This window comes from Oreochromis aureus, linkage group 11, assembly GCF_013358895.1.
Source record: "Oreochromis aureus strain Israel breed Guangdong linkage group 11, ZZ_aureus, whole genome shotgun sequence".
Lineage (NCBI taxonomy): Eukaryota > Metazoa > Chordata > Actinopteri > Cichliformes > Cichlidae > Oreochromis > Oreochromis aureus.
The window spans coordinates 30,013,511-30,034,279 of NC_052952.1; the positions used below are offsets into that span (position 1 = coordinate 30,013,511).

The following is a 20,769-nucleotide window of genomic DNA, read 5'->3' on the forward strand; positions in this document are numbered from 1 at the left end:
TCTGTTTAACTTCAACAGGTTTCTTTCAGTGGAAGCAATTGACTGTGTAGCATGTTAATGGCGTAAGGAAACAAATGCAGACAAGTGGAGATTAACTGAAAGCATGCTTTTTATTTGGCTGAAGGCAGATAATACTCAAGCAAAAAGGAACTGGAGGCTATAATGTTAATTAATCCCCCAAAAAACTGGGAAACATGCTAGACCTGGAAACATTGAGGCTGGGAACCACTGGGAGAGTGTAGAGATCGAGAGGGGTGGACCCAGTCGCAGACAATGAATCGGAACAAGGAACAAAAACAGAGTCCACAGAAAACACTGGAGCTCACGAAAACAGTTTATATATAGATCAGAGGGCCGGCCCGGTGATCGACAACGCAGGGGTCCATTACGGAGCAGGTCTGGAGGCCGACGGCCTGTTTTACTTTGAAGGTCCATGTGTGGTATTCTGTTTTGCTTCCTCCCTGTGATCATTTTAATTATTTACAAAGGCGTAATGTTATGTGGTAAAGATAAGATATATATATATAAATATATATGTAGCTAATTGAAATGCATTGTATCTAAAACTACATATATATTAGTAGTTTCAAATGCAGATATATTTTTGTCTTGAGAATAACTGAATAGAATAACACTATTGTCATGAATGAAATGTCATAATAAGGGCATAACAGAAAGAAATATTAATTTCCTTTTGATCTGACTTAATGGTTAATAGTTCTATTATGCTCTCTGCATGATAGATGATAAGTCAGGTGGAATATTCAGTATTGGTGGCACAGGTAGCATTCGGGGGGCACAGGCATCATTGGGGGGAAAGGCATCATTGGTGGGACAGGTGGCATTGGGGGGAAAGGCATCATTGGTGGGACAGGCGGCATTGGGGGAAAGGCATCATTGGTGGGACAGGCGGCATTGGGGGGAAAGGCATCATTGGTGGGACAGGTGGCATTGGGGGGAAAGGCATCATTGGTGGCACAGGCGGCAATGGGGAGACAGGCATCACTGGTGGGACAGGTGGCATTGGGGGGACAGGCATCACTGGTGGGACAGGTGGCATTGGGGGGACAGGCATCACTGGTGGCACAGGCAGAGGGTTGCACTGCAGTGGGCGGCACAATTCTTTCACTGAAAAACACCATAGAAAACAATGCATTTTGTCATCAATATCATGTCACATTTAATGTTCATGTTCAGCTAAATTTATTATGCATAGGACACTGCAACTTTAAATTTGATCATTTTGCTTTTGTGTGACTCAAAGTCTTCCAGTAAAGGTCTAATCACTGAACTTTTTCTTCAGTGTAACACCATATTAACATCAAACTGCAATGTGCTACTCATGGATGATAAATGAGCCAGAAAAACACTGTCTGCTTACTTTTTTAAAATGCAAATTTACACTCTTACTTTCTGAATTTGAACCTTTCCACCAGTTTTCAAAGATAGTGCAAATAACAGAGACATTTCAATTTATCCCCTGTGGATCAGAATTAATTCAGTTCAGTTCGATTCATTGTTATTTATACAGCATCAAATCACAGCAACAGTCATCTCAAGGTGCTTTATATTGTAAGGTAGACCCTACAATTACTCCTCCATAAATCACTACCTTATTGTGGTGGAGAGGAGTATGCGCCCTATTGATCCAAAAAGCTACGTTTTTGAGGTCAGTTGGCCCTTGTAGTCTCCCAAGAAAAATTTGTTCTAGATGAAGAGCAGACTAAGTGGAATTCTCAAGACCCTTATGGAAGGTAAACCAATGTACCTTCACACCTTGCCTGGATAAGGGTTATCAGGGCCTTAAGGCCCACTGGTGAGCATTGGGTAGTTGGGCCCTATGCCATGGAGCCTGGCAAGGCTCAGCCTGAATGAGCCATATGGGCCAATCTGTCCTGTGAACGCACTACCAACAGGGCAGAGATAATAATATTAACAATAATAATAATAATAATAAATTTTATTTAAAAGCTCCTTTCAAAACACCCAAGGACACTGAACAGAGCAAATAAGACAAGCATAAAAACAGGAAATAAACACAATAAAAGAATGGAATGTAAGTTCTCTGAAGTAGTGTTTGAGACCAAGTGATAGCAGTTGGATATAGTATAGCTCACCATAACACACACTGGGGGATCTAGAACCAGTCTCTGGAGAGGGGTTGAACTCTGTTCCACTCTGGAGCTGCCCTTGGTGAAAGGCAACAAGTAGGGGTGGGTATACTTGTTCAGCATCTATGTGCTGGAGTTTCCCAAGTGGATAAGAGGGTTGGCCTGCTCAACCTGAACCTGAACGGTGTTTTGTTGCCGGACTTCTTTGCCAACCATGATTTGTCAAAAAGAAATAATATATATATATTTACATAAGTGCACGTGGCACCAGGGCACCATAAAACCAAAGGTGGATTTTGTAATTGTATTATCAAATCTTCATCCACATGTTCTGGACACAAGGGTGAAGAGCAGAGCCGGAGTTGGATCTTTAGGGGGATTTCACTTCTCAGCTACTTTTACACTACCTTTGCTGGAGCTTGGTCCGCATTTCCATCAATAATTCAATAATTCAAACATTCTCGATGGGTGTTGGATTCTGCTAGCGCTGCTCATTCAGTTTTTTATTTTTATGGACAGAATTGGTCACAGAATGTCATCTTTGATTTTTGCAGATGATGTAGTTCTGTTGGGTGATGAGAATTAGAATCACAAAATCTGAGGCAATGGTCCTCAGTCAAGTTGAGAACAAGTTACTCCCCCAGGGTGGAGAATTTCAAGTACCTTGGGGTATGTTCACCAGGTGGGGAGAGTTGAGTACTTGTCTGCAGTAATACAGATACTTTACTGGTCTGTAGTAGTGAGGACAGAGCTTAGTATAAAGGAAAAGCTGTCGATTTACTGGTCCATTTATGTGCCAACCTTCACTTATGGTTATGACCTTTGGGTAATGACTGAAAGAATGAGATCAAAAATACAATACAACACAGAGGAAATGAGCTTTCCCTGAAGGGCGACTGGGCTCAGCCTTAGAGATAGGATGAGGAGCTTGGCTAATTGGGCAAACCTCAGAGTAGAGCAGCTGGAGCGATTATATCAGATTATGTGTGGATTATATATGTCTGTCTTGGGAATGCCATAGTGTCACCAAGGAAGAGCTGGAGGAGATGGAGGCCTGGGCATCTCTGAATCATGTTACTAGCATAGATATTTGATTCACTTACCCCTGTCTATTTTGGACTGAAGATCCCTTATCTGAACTTGTTGACTGATGATATTGTCATTACACATCCTCTTCTGTTCAATTAGCTGTCTATTGGTGGCCTTTAGCTCATTGTTCTTCTTCTCCAGTTGCTTTTTCTCTTGAATGAGTTGTGTTTCATGTCGATACAGCTGACTGTTTTCTTCAAGCAATCTTTCGTTATATTGATTCAGCCGATCATTCGCTTTAGTAAGTTGTTTTTTCTCCTGAAGCAACTGGTCTCTCTCTAAGAGTACAGCTGAGATGTCATCAGGTGACAATAGGGTGATATTGCACATTGAATTGTTTTTTGAGCCATCTGATGTCCCATCTAGAAGAGGAATTCAATGAAATTTTAAATTAATTACATGTTACACATTAACTTGCTACTCACTGTTATGGGAAACACATTTGCATTGAGGTCAGGGCTAATTTAACACTGTTCTTTCTGGAACTTCCAGGACTCATAGTCTTCGAAACTAATTAAAGGGTGTTAGCTGATTGAATTTAATGAAGTCAACAAGAAAAAATAATGTAGTTAACCTGAAGATAGCATCAGATTGTGTAGCCCACTACAATCAGTCAATAGAACCCCAGTGAGTGTTTGCTGTGTTTTTATATTTAATGTGATCTAAGGGGTATGCTACAAGTGAAGTTCAACACAACCAGACTTTTTTGTGTTTCTTGTGTTTTCTGCCTTGACAAAACCTAAATCTCCGGCCAAAGATAATGGCTATTTCTATGATGTTTATCAACTTTCTCTATTTGTCAACTTTCTCTGTTTCTGTCATACATTCTGTGTGTGCTCAAATAAGAACAGGTGTTTTGTGAGTGATTCGATTCTTCTTCTGCACAGAATGATTCCTATGCTACTTCTCCAATCAGACATCAGAACGTGATAATGATGATGAGATTTAGTGCAGAGTGGTAAAATAATTTTAACTGAAGTTAATTATTTTATTGCTCAGTGCTGCTGTTTATTTCTAAGGTGATGGCTGCAAATTAGTGCTCTAAAGCCTAAAACAGGATACATTTAGACATTAAATGTTATTCTTCCATAGCTTAATAAAGGAGACTTTTTTTAGCTGACAAACCAAGATGGGAATCACTTTTCAGCAGATTGAACTGAAATCCATCCATCCATCCATCCATCCTCATCCGCTTTATCCGAGATCGGGTCGCGGGGGCAGCAGCCTAAGCAGAGAAGCCCAGACCTCCCTCTCCCCAGCCACCTCCTCCAGCTCATCCGGGGGAACACCAAGGCGTTCCCAGGCCAGTCGAGAGATATAATCTCTCCAGCGCGTCCTGGGTCTGCCCCGGGGCCTCCTCCCGGTGGGACATGCCCGGAACACCTCACCCAGGAGGCGCCCAGGGGGCATCCTTGTCAGATGCCCGAACCACCTCAACTGGCTCCTTTCGATGTGGAGGAGCAGCGGCTCTACTCTGAGCCCCTCCCGGATGGCCGAACTTCTCACCCTATCTCTAAGGGAGAGGCCAGCCACCCTTCGGAGGAAGCTCATTTCTGCCGCTTGTATCCGCGATCTCGTTCTTTCGGTCTGCAGTGATGCGGACGCTGCACCGGTCCGTCGTGGTGAAGAGGGAGCTGAGTGTAAAAGCGAAGCTCTCAATTTACCGGTCGATCTACGTCCCGACCCTCACCTATGGCCACGAGCTGTGGGTAGTGAACTGAAATCAATTTTATTAATAGAACAGGTAAACTTGGCATGTGCTCGTGGTGCTTCCAGCTAATTTTAGACTCAGACATGGAACATAACCTACTCCCAGTCAGGTTATGTGTTATAAGCAAGTTTCCACTGTAATTTAGTCAAGTAAAAATAAAGTGACCCTAATGATGCAGAAAACTCCCACTTTAAACACAACATCGCTCGTTAAGCCATCAATCTGGCTTTGTAGTACATTTCTGTGGAAGGTGTGGGCTGATACGCACCAGCTTGGAGCCAGATATAAACATTAACAGCAGACTGGATGATACACAGCAGACCGAAGCTGATTCCAACCAACTTGAAAATTATTGCTCCTCCTGTGGATAGGCAAAAACACACATATACAATCCAACAAGATTCTGTTATAAGCATTAGAAAAAAAAAGTACATTTTACTTTTCAATATGTTTTGAAGTTATTAAATCAAATTATGCAATCCATGTCTTGCCTGCACAATTTATTCATTGAATTTTTTCGTGTGCCTTTGAAGTCCAGTGGTGATTCTTTACTTGTTAAAGCCTATGCAACATTTAGCTATTTAGCATTATATTTGATCTAAGTTATATGGTCTATATGGTCTTCCTTTTTTTGTTCATCTTTTTCTTCTTGGGTTTTCACTTCTGGGAGGACATCGCCCATTCATTTTTGTCAAATATATTTATAGTTGTTTATTGTCTTCCTCCCCTCACCCCAACCGGTCACAACAGATGGCCGGCACTCCCTGAGCCTGGTTCCGCCAGAGGTTTCTTCCTGTTAAAAAAAGAGTTTTTCCTTCCCACTGTCGCCAAAGCGCTTGCTCATAGGGGGTCATATGAATGTTGGGGGTTCGTCTGTTTGCTCTAAAGCAGAGGTCTCGAACTCCAGGCCTCGAGGGCCAGTGTCCTGCAGGTTTTAGATGTGTCCTTGAGCCAACACATCTGATTTAAATGGCTAAATTATGTCCTCAACATTTTCTTGAAGTTCTCCAGAGGGCCGGTAATGAACTAATCATTTGATTCAGGTGCGTTGACCCAGGGTGATATCTAAAACCTGCAGGACACCGGTCCTCGAGGCCTGGAGTTTGAGACCCCTGCTCTATAGGGTCTTTACGTCACAAAATAAAGAGCTTTGAGGCAACTGTTTCCGATTTGACGCTACATTAATAAGATTGAATTTAAATTGAATTAAACAAAATTATGCACTTCACTTGCAATAGGAATGAGTGGAGTCCAACAGGCCCCCTTTGAAGATGGGCCAGATCTCTCCTACACAACCTGGAAATTTTGCACCAGCAGTTGCCTGGTGGCAAGCATTGCTTATGATTAAGCTTCTTCAGTCTTCCAATACTATTCAATACGATAGTATTCTACACATTTTGCCACTGCATTTCATTAGAATGATATATAGTAGCACTTCTTAAATCTACATATAATGACCACAGAGTGTATGTAAAGATTAAACAGAATAGAAGCAATCTGAAAAAGCATTTGGAAAAACAGGCAAAACCTCAAGCATTACATTACAACCAGGATCTATCTGTGCCCGAATTTCTTCTTCCAATGGTTATCTATATAAATGTTTTTTGTTTTTGTTTTTATCATGTTTCAGCTCAGTTATGATCAGACAATATCTAAATCAGGGTGTGGAGCTCCAGGCCTCAGCTGTGTTGGATCAAGGACATATCTAAAACCTGCTGGACACCAGCCCTTGAGGCCTGGAGTTCCCCCACCCCTGATCTAAACGCTTTATGACTGCACTCACTGAAAAAGGAAAAGAGCCTCAGGTAAACTGAAGTTTTCCAGAAGGAATTACATTCTCAAAGACTCAGAGAAAGTCAAAGACTTCTACTTCCTCAAAAACATTATTTTTACTACCCATAATTCATTTTTCTGCACTACAAAAAAAACCAAAACATGCTGCACAAAATACACTGGTGGAATAAATATTTCACTGGCTGGATTTGGAAAAACACAAATCAGAACTTTGTCGTGGCATTTGGAATTTAAGGAATCCTAAATGTATTACAAGCATATAGAAAATGTATGCACTTCAAAATAAGCACAGACACACATTTAGTAAATTTAGTAAACTGCATAGTTATTTTTGTCTTTTGGAGATGAGCAAGACAAAAAAAGCTTGTAAAGAATTATTATGAACTGCTTATTTGAAGTAAAATGTAACTTATAGAAATTACAGCAATGACAGAAGTAGTTGACATAAACAAAACAAAACAAAGATTAATTATTAAAAATTTAGACCTGACTGATTGTCTCTGGTCCTAACTCTCCTACGAACAGGTGAATTTACATAGTGCTGTAGCTCCATTCTTCTTTTATTGACAGTCTTGAACCGATGTTCAGCGAACGTGTTCTGGCTTGTAAATTGTGTCTGTAATAGTTTCTAAAGTAGTTAGTTTCCTGATTTGTTCAGGAAATCAGCTTGTTTTGTATTGCTTAAAATATGTTAAAATGTACCAAAGTGAAAGCTTTGAAAGCTTTGAAAACAATGGTCCGTCATAACATTTACTCTACCATCATCGGTAGCACGTGAAAGACCCTTACACAACCACGACAGTCTGGCACCTCCTCCTTATACTGGTCACCAGTTTGGTCCCACACTCCTGTGAGATGGTATTCAATTCTTCAATCAGCATTTGGCGTAAGTCTGCCAGTATAGCTGTGTTGGTCACTCTGGCACAAAAGTCAAGCGCAAGCTGATCCCACAAGTTAGCACGGGACTGAATGCAAATTCTGGAGGTAGTCAGTGGTAAATCCTATTTGTTGGGGCAAATGTTGCCATTTTGGAGGATAGAGTTCTATCCCAGATGGAATTTCCTCTGGTTGAGGCAATCCCATATCTCATCTCAGTATCTCTGTGGATTGAGATCCAGTGATGACAAGCCTTGTTTTTGGTGGAGATAAGAAAAGCTGTTACCCTATCGGTACAGCAATCAGCATAGCGCTCTCCGTGTCTTTTCCACATTTTAAACCTGCAATCCAACTGCCATAGGCAGTATCTGGACTCATCGCTCAATATAACATTGATCAACATGTTCAGGTTTCAGTGCACATGTTGCCGACACCGCGCAAATGAGCGTGATGGTGAAGAACAGTGAGTCCAGGCCTGGGTTGTCTGAGTAGAAAGCTCAAAAATTCTCCCAATTTTCAACTGATAATAAGTTTTTTTTGACAGCATTGTAGATATATATATTTAATTATATTAGTAATAATATTTTATAATTCTTCAGCCATGTAGAAAAGCGAGGACATCCATGTAGATTGCAGTAAGCTGCAGGAGGCTGTCAGCATAAACAAAACAATAAAAGACAGTCAACACAAAGCAGTATGTTTTCATGTAGTTAAAATAGTGGAAGCAGATTTCTGCGTGAATGTGTGTGTGTGTGTCTGTCCTTGTCTTTCTGCAAAAGTCATCGCATGCATTACTCTGTAGCACACTGTCATGCAGTTTTACTTCCCTTATGAGTTCATGAACTACACTGGTAGTATTTAAAGCACTTAATGTTGTCCTACTATATATACATCTATATATAATGTTAATATGTAGATGTAATTTCTGCATGTTTCTACCAAGCCTAGTGTTTGTTTGCTGCGTTTTTGTTAAACATGAGAAGAAGAAAAAACAAGATAAACTAATTATATACTCATCACATCTGATCAGCGGTAGAGTAAATGTTGTCAGAGTCAAATCAAAAAGAAAATCTAGAAAGAACAGATGCTCCTTTTGGATTAAAACTGTTTCTGAAAACATGACAAACATATTTTACTAAACTGTCCATACCTTAATTTTCTGAACATTCAACATTTTGCTGTGTGACGTTGAAATACTCACTTCCTCTAATACAGTTTTAGGCCTTTTTAAATCTGTCTCTCACATCTGACCAAAAACATTGGAAGTAAAAAAGTAATAATAGAAAGTAGCAAAATTATGATTAATTATGACATGTAAGACAACATGGATAACATGTAAGCTCTTTTACAGTATAATTTCAACATAGAACAGAATAGAATAATCTACTTTTTACTTCTTTTTTCAGTTCAGTGTTTGTTTGTTTTTTCCACTAAGAGTTTATTCATCACTCAAATTATGATGCAAAATGAGTAACAGAAACAAGAATTTGATATACATATATTTCAAGCCCCAAACCAAACTTGTTACAGTTATGATGCTATATGTCATCTGAAGTAATCTAATCCATATGTAGTATTTTAAAACTGTAAAACTAGTATTTACTAACATGAACTGAGGTGAATTGCCACAGTGGTTTTCCGACTGGAGTCCAAAAATATTTAAATACAAACAGCCCCATCTAGTGAGCACATGTGCTCAGTACAGGGGCGATTCTAGGATCAGAGCTTTGGGGGTGCTGAGCACCCAGAGCTGCCCAGCCAGGCAAGATAAACTTTACACGTCACGTCTGTCAGTCCCTGCATCCTTAAATGTCTCCAGTTGTCCCTCTGACTGTCTCCTTGGTGCATTTAAACCCCTGTTCCTCCCTGTCCTCGTCGTCTGTTGTCTTCATCTCCGCTATCAGTCATCATAATTTTACCATCTCTGTGCAAGTCTGCAAATTTCTTTATTAAATCAAAAGATTCTTAAATTCATCAAGTCTCTCTCTGCCTGGGTCCTCATCACAAAACATGACATCACCGTTTTGTACATTTTAACACAACCCCCACATTTGTGAAAGAAAAGCAAAACACTTTTTTGAGAAGTCTGTAACAAAACCATCAAATCTGATAAAGCTTATTTAAATGATGCTCATAGTGAGTAAGAAGTAAACTGAGTGCATGTTTTGGACAGAGATTCACTTTTAATGTGTATGTATAATATAATACAGATACATAAAAAACACTCCCAAAACAGAATAAATTATTACAAAATATTATTACAAAAAACTATAAAAATGGAGGCAACTTTGCCTGTGGTAGAATGTATACAATGTATGAAAAAATCTTTACTGCAGATACTAATTTAACTAATTTAATAATACTAATTTTGTGTTGTAAGATTTATTTGTTTCATGCTTTCATAGTGGTACTTGGGAGAGCTTGACATTTTTCTCAGGTGGTACACGCTGTAAAAAGTTTGAGAAACACTGCTAAGTGTTTCTCTGCCGCATATGCGGCAGTCATACAGACAACTGGACAGTCCAAAAGTTGGCCTACCTATTACTGGCTGAGGTTTTAGTAGAGTTGTGGCTGAACCACATAAAAATATATCATTAATTTTAATCTCCCCAATCAATGATAATGTTATGTTGGAATGTTGTTGAAGAGGGTCAAAAATGTTTCAACCCAGTTTGTTTTGCAGATTCTGTATAGCAGCTTTAATATAGGGAGGACACAACTTCCAGACTGTGTGAGTAAAATCAGGTTTTTTCTCTTCGTCAGTTTAATAGTTTCTGTTTTGCCTGTCACTGTTCCCTGTCTGTTTTCTTACCTGGTTCTTCCTGACCTTGTACTTTCTCCTCATGTTCCCCTCTTTCCTCTCTCCCTCTTTGGACTGACAATCATACACAAATAGATTGTATTCAATTAGATGAAAAAATTACATTAATATGAAAAAAAAATTATTAAGATCACTAACGAAAAGTCCTCTCTCAGTGTACTTTCAACCAAAAGGCAAATAACCAAACCACATGAACATCTAATAAAAGATATAAAATGGCCTGTATTTATATAGCGCTTTAATAGTCCCTAAGGACCCCAAAGCGCTTTACATATCCAGTCATCCACCCATTCACACACACATTCACACACTGGTGATGGCAAGCTACAATATAAAATATTGAAACACTGATCCAACATTATCCTTTATTGATGGATCATTTGTTCTTACACTTTTACCTGAATGTGGCTCCTGTTTTTGAAAAAACTTCCTTATATCCCTTATGAACCTGGCTGTCTCTCTGTACACAATTTTAAGTTTTAGATTTTAAATAGGCTGTATACATTTCAGTGGGAGCAACAGGACGGTCAAATGTCGCTGAATTTACTACAGAGTAGGACGGATTGTAGGGTAGCAAACATCATTGGAAAACACGTTTTCAACACTGCAGGTTACCTGGGTGTAAGGTTTTTCAGCTAAAAAGAAACATGACTCCTATCTAACTACATAAAGAGTAACTGAAGGTTAAATGCTGCTAATATGTCCTGTTTTAATCCAGGCACTCCACCTCCGATCCGCTGCGTCTCAGCTACCATCGCTCTGGCAGCAACGACCCTAGAGCCAGAGTGGGGGGGAGCTGGAACAAACCATTTTGGGAGGGGGGAGGGGTTATCTATACTTTTGTTGTTAAAATGTTCCGTCTCAACCAAGTACTGTATGCTTTTTATATTTTTAGTAGTGTGTCACACAAACAGCAAATATTGTCAAAAAAAGTAAGAAATCTTTCGGGGTGCTTTGATTCATTTTGGGGGTGCTTCAGCACCCCCAAAAATGGGCTAAAATCGCCCCTGGCTCAGTACAACTATTAACTTGCACAAAGCCCTACAAATAGGTTTGTTTCTTTATAGCGTATAATACCTCTGTATTGGTGAGCAATTAATTTTTCCAAGAAGTCTTGTGGAGGACTGCACCAATAAGGTTATACAGAGATAAAATTAATACTGGACAGAAATGAGCTCATTTTATAGGTGCAGCCCTCAACAACAGTCCAAGTTTCTCATGTGGCCCCTTAAAAAATTAAGCCTCAAGTTGTTAATCGGTGGTTTATGTAATGTAAATATTTCCAAACTACAGTTGTTCACACGAAAAAGATGGGAGATTAATTGATCATGTCTATATTTTTATAGATTATTAGGTAATAGTTTTTGTTGTTGTTGTTTTTTGGCCCAACCCTGCTTGAGTTTAGATTGGGAAACATGTGGCCATAAAATAAAATTAATCTTAACAGGCTTTTATTTGAAAAAAAAACTAAACGTTTTTACTGATTGAATAATTACTTAGAAACCTGCAGACATATCAGTATAAAAGAATGTGCGGGGGCAGTTGTAGACACGATAACTGGTGCCCGATATCAGTCACCTCTTAATTGAGTGCCTCCCACTCCCCACCAGTTTTAACCAGTTAGATAGATACACAGTCTCATATAAAACCATGTGAACTGTTAGTAGAAGTTAGTCTCTTCTGGGAGAGAAGGCTGCTAACAATACATAGTGATTTCATTTCAGGCTAACATATTATTTGCGACACAATGATATGCCTAGAGTTACATTATTGGAGGTTGCTGGAGGCAACTCTGTTCAGTCCACAGCCACTTTGGTGATTCACAGATAATGTGGGAAGGTTTGGATCTTGGCTATTACTTCATGCCTCCACATTGTCATCACTAAGTTCATTAATTACTTATTGCCTAAATAAGATAAGATGGGTTTTATTCTTGCTGTCACACTAATATCAGAACCATGACTATGGTGGTTTAAATAATGTGATTTGAATGGTTTTCTTAATAATGCCATGTTATATTTAAACAGTAACTGAGAACCAACTCAGAAGCAGATTTCTGCGTGAATGCGTGTGTGTGTGTCTGTCCTTGCCTTTCTGCAAAAGTCATCGCATGCATTACTCTGTAGCACACTGTCATGCAGTTTTACTTCCCTTATGAGTTCATGAACTACACTGGTAGTATTTAACGCACTTAATGTTGTCCTACTATATATACATCTATATATAATGTTAATATGTAGATGTAATTTCTGCATGTTTCTGCCAAGCCTATGTTTGTTTGCTGCATTTTTGTTAAACATGAGAAGAAAAAAAACCAAGATAAACTAATTATATACTCATCACATCTGATCAGCGGTAGAGTAAATGTTGTCAGAGTCAAATCAAAAAGAAAATCTAGAAAGAACAGATGCCTTTTTGGCTTAAAACTGTTTCTGAAAACATGACAAACATATTTTACTAAACTGTCCATACCTTAATTTTCTGAACATTCAACATTTTGCTGTGTGATGTTGAAATACTCACTTCCTCTAATACAGTTTTAGGCCTTTTTAAATCTGTCTCTCACATCTGACCAAAAACATTGGAAGTAAAAAAGTAATAAAAGAAAGTAGCAAAATTATGATTAATTATGACATGTAAGACAACATGGATAACATGTAAGCTCTTTTACAGTATAATTTCAACATAGAACAGAATAGAATAATCTACTTTTTACTTCTTTTTTCAGTTCAGTGTTTGTTTGTTTTTTCCACTAAGAGTTTATTCATCACTCAAATTATGATGCAAAATGAGTAACAGAAACAAGAATTTGAAATACATATATTTCAAGCCCCAAACCAAACTTGTTACAGTTATGATGCTATATGTCATCTGAAGTAACCTAATCCATATTTAGGATTATAAAACTGTAAAACTAGTATTTACTAACATGAACTGAGGTGAATTGCCACAGTGGTTTTCTGACTGGAGTCTAAAAATATTTAAATACAAACAGCCCCATCTAGTGAGCACATGTGCTCAGTACAACTATTAACTTGCACAAAGCCCTACAAATAGGTTTGTTTCTTTATAGCGTATAATACCTCTGTATTGGTGAACAATTAATTTTAAGAAGTCTTGTGGAGGACTGCACCAATAAGGTTATACAGAGATAAAATTAATACTGGACAGAAATGAGCTCATTTTATAGGTGCAGCCCTCAACAACAGTCCAAGTTTCTCATGTGGGCCCTTAAAAAATTAAGCCTCAAATTGTTAATCGGTGGTTTATGTAATGTAAATATTTCCAAACTACAGTTGTTTACACCAACGAGATGGGAGATTAATTGATCGTGTCTTTATTTTTATAGATTATTAGGTAATAGTTTTTGTTGTTGTTGTTTTTTGGCCCAACCCTGCTTGAGTTTAGATTGGGAAACATGTGGCCATAAAATAAAATTAATCTTAACAGGCTTTTATTTGAAAAAGTAAACGTTTTTTACTGATTGAATAATTACTTAGAAACCTGCAGACATATCAGTATAAAAGAATGTGCGGGGGCAGTTGTAGACACGATAACTGGTGCCCGATATCAGTCACCTCTTAATTGAGTGCCTCCCACTCCCCACCAGTTTTAACCAGTTAGATAGATACACAGTCTCATATAAAACCATGTGAACTGTTAGTAGAAGTTAGTCTCTTCTGGGAGAGAAGGCTGCTAACAATACATAGTGATTTCATTTCAGGCTAACATATTATTTGCGACATAATGATATGCCTAGAGTTACATTACTGGAGGTTGCTGGAGGCAACTCTGTTCAGTCCACAGCCACCTTGGTGATTCACAGATAATGTGGGAAGGTTTGGATCTTGGCTATTACTTCATGCCTCCACATTGTCATCGCTAAGCTCATTAATTACTTATTGCCTAAATAAGATAAGATGGGTTTTATTCTTGCTGTCACACTAATATCAGAACCATGACTATGGTGGTTTAAATAATGTGATTTGAATGGTTTTCTTATTTATGTCATGTTATATTTAAAAAGTAACTGATAACCAACTTTTCAGAGTTGTTTTAGAGAGCGCTCAGTAAAAGTGAAAGCTGCATTTAAGCAACAAAAAAGTGTTTTTTCAACAGAGCGCAAAGGGAAGCAGTAGGTTTGTGGTGGTCAGAAGGAATGCAGATACTCACACAGAGCTGAGTACAGAGTTGCATATCCTCCACCCACGCATCTGCAAACACACTCACACATTGCAGCCAGTGGTGTTCATGCATCTTATGTGAAACCTGTATCCGAGTCTGCCATTTGTGCTGTGGTCCTCGTGTTCATCTTTGGTGATTCCTCCTGTTGTATCTTATCTACAATGTCATGGTTTACTGGCTCTGCAGTGGTGCTGTTGATGACTTTTTGTCTGGTGTTTGCTCAGGAGACAGGTTAGTAAACAATTTTTGATTTTTTTCTCTATATTTTATTTTCTCGATAATGGATGGTGTCATCACCAGAAAATCTATCTCAATAAAACCATACATTATACGTCATTTCTAATTATACTCATACATTAAACCAAGAAAATCATCTGAATATAAATTACGTATGTAGAAATATCCGTGGCAGTATAACCTTGTTACAATCAAATATGTGTGTTAACAACAGCTAGTGGTCTGACCATTAGCCTTAAAGCTTAAAGGTTTTGGGAATAATAGAGAATGTTACAGTAGGTGAAATATTTATTCTAATCTTTTCACTGACTTAATACCAAAGAGGCGTCACTCATAAACATACAGCCTGAGTGTATCACTGCTTACAACATAATATTGACATTCAGTATTTGACATCATCGATACATTTACACTAACCTTTTGTTTTTACACTGAATTAAAAAAGTGACCAGAATAAAGTGAGGAGTAACAAACTGGCGATGTCTGAAACCCCCCCAAAAAACCCTCAGTGTGTCAATATGATATAATAGGCATTAAGAGGTTACAGAATGCAATGCACAGGTCAAATCTCTTTTTTCACATAAATTAAAAGCAGTATCTTATCCATCAACCTCTTTTGACCAAGTTGACTGTAGTTTACATAACTTAGCAGTGTCTCCAGCCCAGTAAACCGAGACTCCAGCGTATAGCGGCTGACTGAATTTGGTTTGGACTTTGTGAAGGAGAATCATTTCTTCAGAAATGCCATAGAATGACAGTGTACCGGCCCTGTGATCCAGGAACACCCCTATTTTGGGCATCTGAGAGCCTGAGAGTAAAGTTTTCATATTGTTATGTCTGAAATAGTAACTAAAGTCAAAACATCCTAATGCCCAAGACTTGTCAGTGTTTCCAAATCCACTCTCATTCCCTGTTCTGCTAATGTCCTTGTATGCAACAGCTACTAAAATTCCCCCAGCGCTTCTCTCAACCTCCCAGTAACAACGTCCAATCAGACTCTCTTTGCTGAGGCCCTGAAGCCAGTGAGTGAATCTGTCTGGGTGACAGTCATATATTTGCTTTTCCTTCATCACTGTTGCTTTAGTCTTGCCTTCAGATAATGATATCCACGGGTTGACAGTTTGGGGATCCAACGTGATTTTACGAGAATATTGTAGGAATTCTTCTCTTGTCTCTGGCTCTGGTATTGGTAGTAAAACATCCACTTCAGTCACTTTTAGTGAGATTTTTGTCCATTCCTCATTAAGGACATTTTCCAGCTTACCTCTGATCTCCGACAAAGCCACTGTCACATGCTCAAAGTACAGAGGAGGATGGACGTCTGAGCTGGGCAAGTCTGTGGACTCGCTTAAATGTGACAGTGAAGGGTAATTAAGTAGAAACTGGATGTGGTCATCAGTAGTTGAGAGCAGCTCTAGTTCCGCATCCTTCACCCACAACTCAGCAATTTCCTGCTCAAGTTTCTCCTTTAACTCTGTAACTCGATTAACTTCAGCTTTTTGCCGGAATCTGATTTGTTCGTTTAAAGCAGAGCTCATTTTCTCAACAAGACAAACTAGTTCTGTGAAGATCTTTTTGCTGTCTTTCACTATTTTATCTGCAGAGAAATTGATGGCCTCAATCTCCTCCTGAAGAACTTTCAGCTCTTTTTCTCTGTTCTGAATTCTCATCTGGATTTTTTCCCGACTCACCCCAAGCTTCATCTGCTTACTGTTTCTTTCTGCTTTAGCTGAGACTGTGTCGTGGTTTTTGTGTTCATCAACGGAGCACAAAAAACAGATGGCCTGCTGGTCAGTGCGACAAAAGATCTTCATCACCTCATCATGATGAGAGCAAAATTTCTCCTGCAGATTTTTTAGGGGTTCAACCAATTTGTGCTTTTCAAAGGCAGAGGATTCGTAGTGAGGCTGAAGGTGGAGCTCACAGTAGGAGATCCGGCACACCAAACACAACTTGAGGGCTTTCAGCTTTTTGTCAGTGCAGAAATCACAGGCTACATCTCCAGGCTTGGCATAGCAGTGATCAGCTGGAGCAAACTTAAGTCTTGTTTTCAGGGCTTCAACCAAATCAGCAAACATGGCACTTTTCACCAAGTCCGGCTTTGGTGCAAAGGTCTGTTTGCAGTGAGGGCAGCTGTAGCTTTTATTATGTTCCTCTTCAGTCCAGCGGCTTTCAATACAATTCATGCAGTAGCTGTGCCCACAGGGAATAGTCACTGGCTCCTTAAGTAAATCCAAACATATAGAACAGCAGAGCTTTTCTTGGTCTAGCTGCAACGCCATTTCACATTTGAATATAACTCCGATAGGGAAAAGGGTGTGGTAGTCAGCTTACACAACATTCCAGTAAGAGGAGTGGTTTATTAGAAGAGGAAGTGTGCTTTGAGTCCTTATTTTCTTGGGGAAAGTTGCATGATCTTTTCAGTGGTAGCAGAAAAAAAAAATATGGCTAGATATCAGAAATGATCCCACTTTTCAAAGATAGTTTAACTTGATTTCTTTCTGTTAGAAAAAGTAAGTAATTCAAGGAAGAATGAAATATAACCACCATTAATCTGACAATTACTGATCTGTTATTTTGTTTTCAATTTATAATCTAGTTGGATATTTCATTTTCTTCATGAGACAAGAGCAAATCTTCAGAAAGCTTGGGCTCTCGACTAACAAGAAGTCTCATAAAATCAGTCATAAAATTATGAAGAAAACCTCAACTTCTGGTTTTTACTCTTGCTGTAAAAACATAAGCAATAATATTTTGATTAGTAATCTTTAAAACTGCAGATAGCAATAGACAAAAAACACGCACTGTTTAATTGACAAAGCACAGCAGTGAGTAAACTTCCAGACAGCTGTCAGGAAATTCAACCTGCCATAGCATGGGTGGTGTCGTTTTTGAAAGTGTCCTGGTAATGAGAAGCAGTTTTGAATGATTTGAAGTCACTCAAAATGATTGGGGAATGAAATTTATTTTCATGAATGGAGATATTAACACTGTTTTCTTTGTGTTCTAGATAATTTAGAAGTCCGCTACCTACAGAAGACATTCACTCCGTCTATAGGCTCATCAGTCACACTAAGTTGTGAGGCACGTTATGACTTCGAATCGTGTGGTGTGGTGCATGTTGTGTGGCATGATGTCACCAGTGGAAGTGGAAGTGAGCTAATTAACCCCAAAAAATACTTCACAACAGTGAGTGAGACAATATCTGAAGGGAAAAGACACAGACAGGTTGTGACAGAGATCCTCAACGTGACACCAAAGGACACCGGTACCTTTCAGTGCAAGGCTAAGTGTACTGCAAGTGGAGCGACAGCCATGGGCCATTTAATCGGGATTATTGTCAAAGGTATTTTCATGATCAGAGTCACTAAATATGTCATTATCAAAAGTTAGAGGACTGTCTGTTTTGAACTTTGAGTATAACAATCTACTCCTCAGTACAGCTTTGTATTTGAGGAGTCGAAATATTTGTAATTTTTTATTTAACTTTGTGGGAAGGTGGGGAGATAAACTCACTTTCTACCACGGATGGAATCGATGTCTTATTCTGCTGTTCTGTCTGTTCTTTTACAGATCAGTGACTGAAGCAGCCGGTTTATTTGGGATGGATACTTTGATGAATATTGTTCAAAAAGCATTTCAAGAACACCACTTTGCTCTGTTTTGACTGAATGAAGTAAATGGATCAAAAATATTTTTCACCATTTTTTATATCACAGCAACAAGTTTAATGTTTCATCATAGAGTATAGCTGCTTCGGTTGCATATTAAAGATTTATCGTATAACTATGTCTCCTCTGTCTGTAATCTCTTTAATATACAGTAGTACTAGTAGTCCCAAAGCAGCTACTTTTTATTTTAATTGTGTCATTTATAATAGGGGAGGCTCATATTATAATACAAATCAATTTTACTATGAATATATTAGGTTGTATTTTACTAGTGCTGTGAATTTTGGACTAATGTAAGTGAACATTAAAAATACATTGAGAAAAAAAAAAAGAAATATGTTGCTAAACTGACCTAAGTAAATGCAGTTCTTTCTGGATATCAGATTCTGTCATATTTGCCAGAATAATTTGGTGTGGAAACTGAAATCAAAATTTAAAAAAAAAAAAAAAGCAGTTTGGAAAAACAAATTAACAACGATCAAGTGTTAAAATTGCAACTGGAAGCCGTGCTGTGCACACGTGTTAAAAGTAGAGAAGGAAAGAAACCCAGGCTGCTGCAATGTGGAGAGATTCAGTGGAACAAAAAGACCTTTAAGTACGTGCTGGTTTGACTGTGTCAGTGCAGTAGCTGGTTGCAAAAAAGGTGTGAAAAGCCACAGCAACCATCACCAGGTAAAACAAAAGAATATCAAGGTTGGAACTTGCCTCTAGCCCTCAGACCACAATGTCATCATCCAAATTCATCCTCACAATTTTATTTATTTTTTAAAACCACACACTAGAGAGCACGTAGCAGAAATAATTAAGCTGAATTGAGCTATATGATGATTAATAAATCATAAAGAAAAAAATGTAATAAAAAAAAATATGACACTCAACAATACAGATAATCCCCACAAAATATAACAGAAATACTAATAAAACATTAATTTGTCCAACAGAATTAGCTAGTTAGTTGTATTTACTCTGACTGATCACAGTCATTCAAAGCATTCATCATATATTATTTAATGACTGTAAAAAACCCATAACAACTAAGAATGAACTTGTTCTGCTTTTAGCATAGATCACGGGTAAACGTGCAGATATGAGCATCTTTAACTTTCTTGGCGCTTTCATTTCTCACTTTACTGGTAGAAAGCTGTAGAAGCCAAACCACAGGACAGGAAACTGTATCTGCTGCAGTGTACTGCTTTGAAGTCAGTCTTAAAGCGACGTGCATGGTCAGATTAAATAGGGCACCACGCTTAGCACATCACCACATCTCACTGTTCACCATTTTCAAAATTTTAAAAGGTCACTGAGCAGTTAAGCCACAGAAAAAATTGTTACAGAGAACTAAAGCAAATGGCAATTTCGCAGGAATGAAACTAATTTTAATTTCGTTACATTTTTGGTAACCACAACATTTCTTCCAGAAACAGAAAACATTTTCAGAATGAGAATATTACATTATGTTGTTTAATTAATGACAAAATCTCCATGATCGTAATCTACTACTAGTCCAGCTGTACTAATTAGCAAATTATGAAATTACTGTCATGAAAATGAAGTTGAGTTCCAACTAAATAGAAAAAGACTGTTTACATAAAAAGAAAAAAATAAGTGATCTTTAGAGGTTGTATGACAATATTTGTTCATGTTTAAAAACATACATGAACTGTCTAAACAATATAGCCCACTTTACTAGCTCAATATATTCCAAGATTGCATTATGTTTTAATATTCATATTTAATATTTTAATCTTTACCCACATCCCATTCACTCAAATCATTGTCATTTTGGATTATTTTATTTGACTACATTAAATTTCACAGGGATGTATGCGCTTTTGATACTCATTGTGATTTCTAAAGACGCCCAAAACCTTACGTTTCACCCATGGGTGCCATCTGTTTGGGGTTTTATATTTTGGTCCTCATCTGAAAATGGTAATTTCATATCTGCGACATGAAACACTGTGATGCCAATAAATTGCACTGTGTCAAACACCAAATTACATTTCTGTGTTGAGAGGCACAACAAACCTTTAGTGAGTTCTAAACTAGGAAAGCCAGTGGGCGACACAGCTGCTGAACAGGAAGCCACATTTAGCGCATGTTGCAAGTTGCTTGACAGGCCCTAAACAGATTCACCACAGTGGTCTTTTGTAACAGAACGTACTGTACAATGAAGGCAAATGTACATGAATGAAAAACGTAACTAAACTGCATTCACATATAAAAGCTCTCACATTTGTTGTTAAATTGAAACAACAGCAAACATATGGATCT

General features: G+C 38.3%; 2 protein-coding genes across 2 annotated transcripts; one reads left to right on the forward strand and one right to left on the reverse strand.

Annotated features, from left to right (window-relative positions):
• Window positions 1-859: 859 nt before the first annotated feature.
• LOC120442739 (homeobox protein ESX1-like) lies at window positions 860-11,157 on the reverse strand. The gene is made up of 4 exons (XM_039619885.1): window positions 11,130-11,157; window positions 10,394-10,447; window positions 5,180-5,272; window positions 860-1,128 (listed from the first exon to the last, which is right to left on the reverse strand). Exons 1-4 carry the CDS (start codon window positions 11,155-11,157, stop codon window positions 860-862), a joined length of 444 nt encoding a protein of 147 aa, XP_039475819.1.
• Window positions 11,158-14,601: 3,444 nt separating this feature from the next.
• zgc:174945 (uncharacterized protein LOC793867 homolog) lies at window positions 14,602-18,613 on the forward strand. The gene is made up of 3 exons (XM_039618998.1): window positions 14,602-14,818; window positions 17,835-18,170; window positions 18,398-18,613. Exons 1-3 carry the CDS (start codon window positions 14,749-14,751, stop codon window positions 18,403-18,405), a joined length of 414 nt encoding a protein of 137 aa, XP_039474932.1. The 5' UTR covers window positions 14,602-14,748; the 3' UTR covers window positions 18,406-18,613.
• The last annotated feature ends 2,156 nt before the right edge of the window (window positions 18,614-20,769 follow it).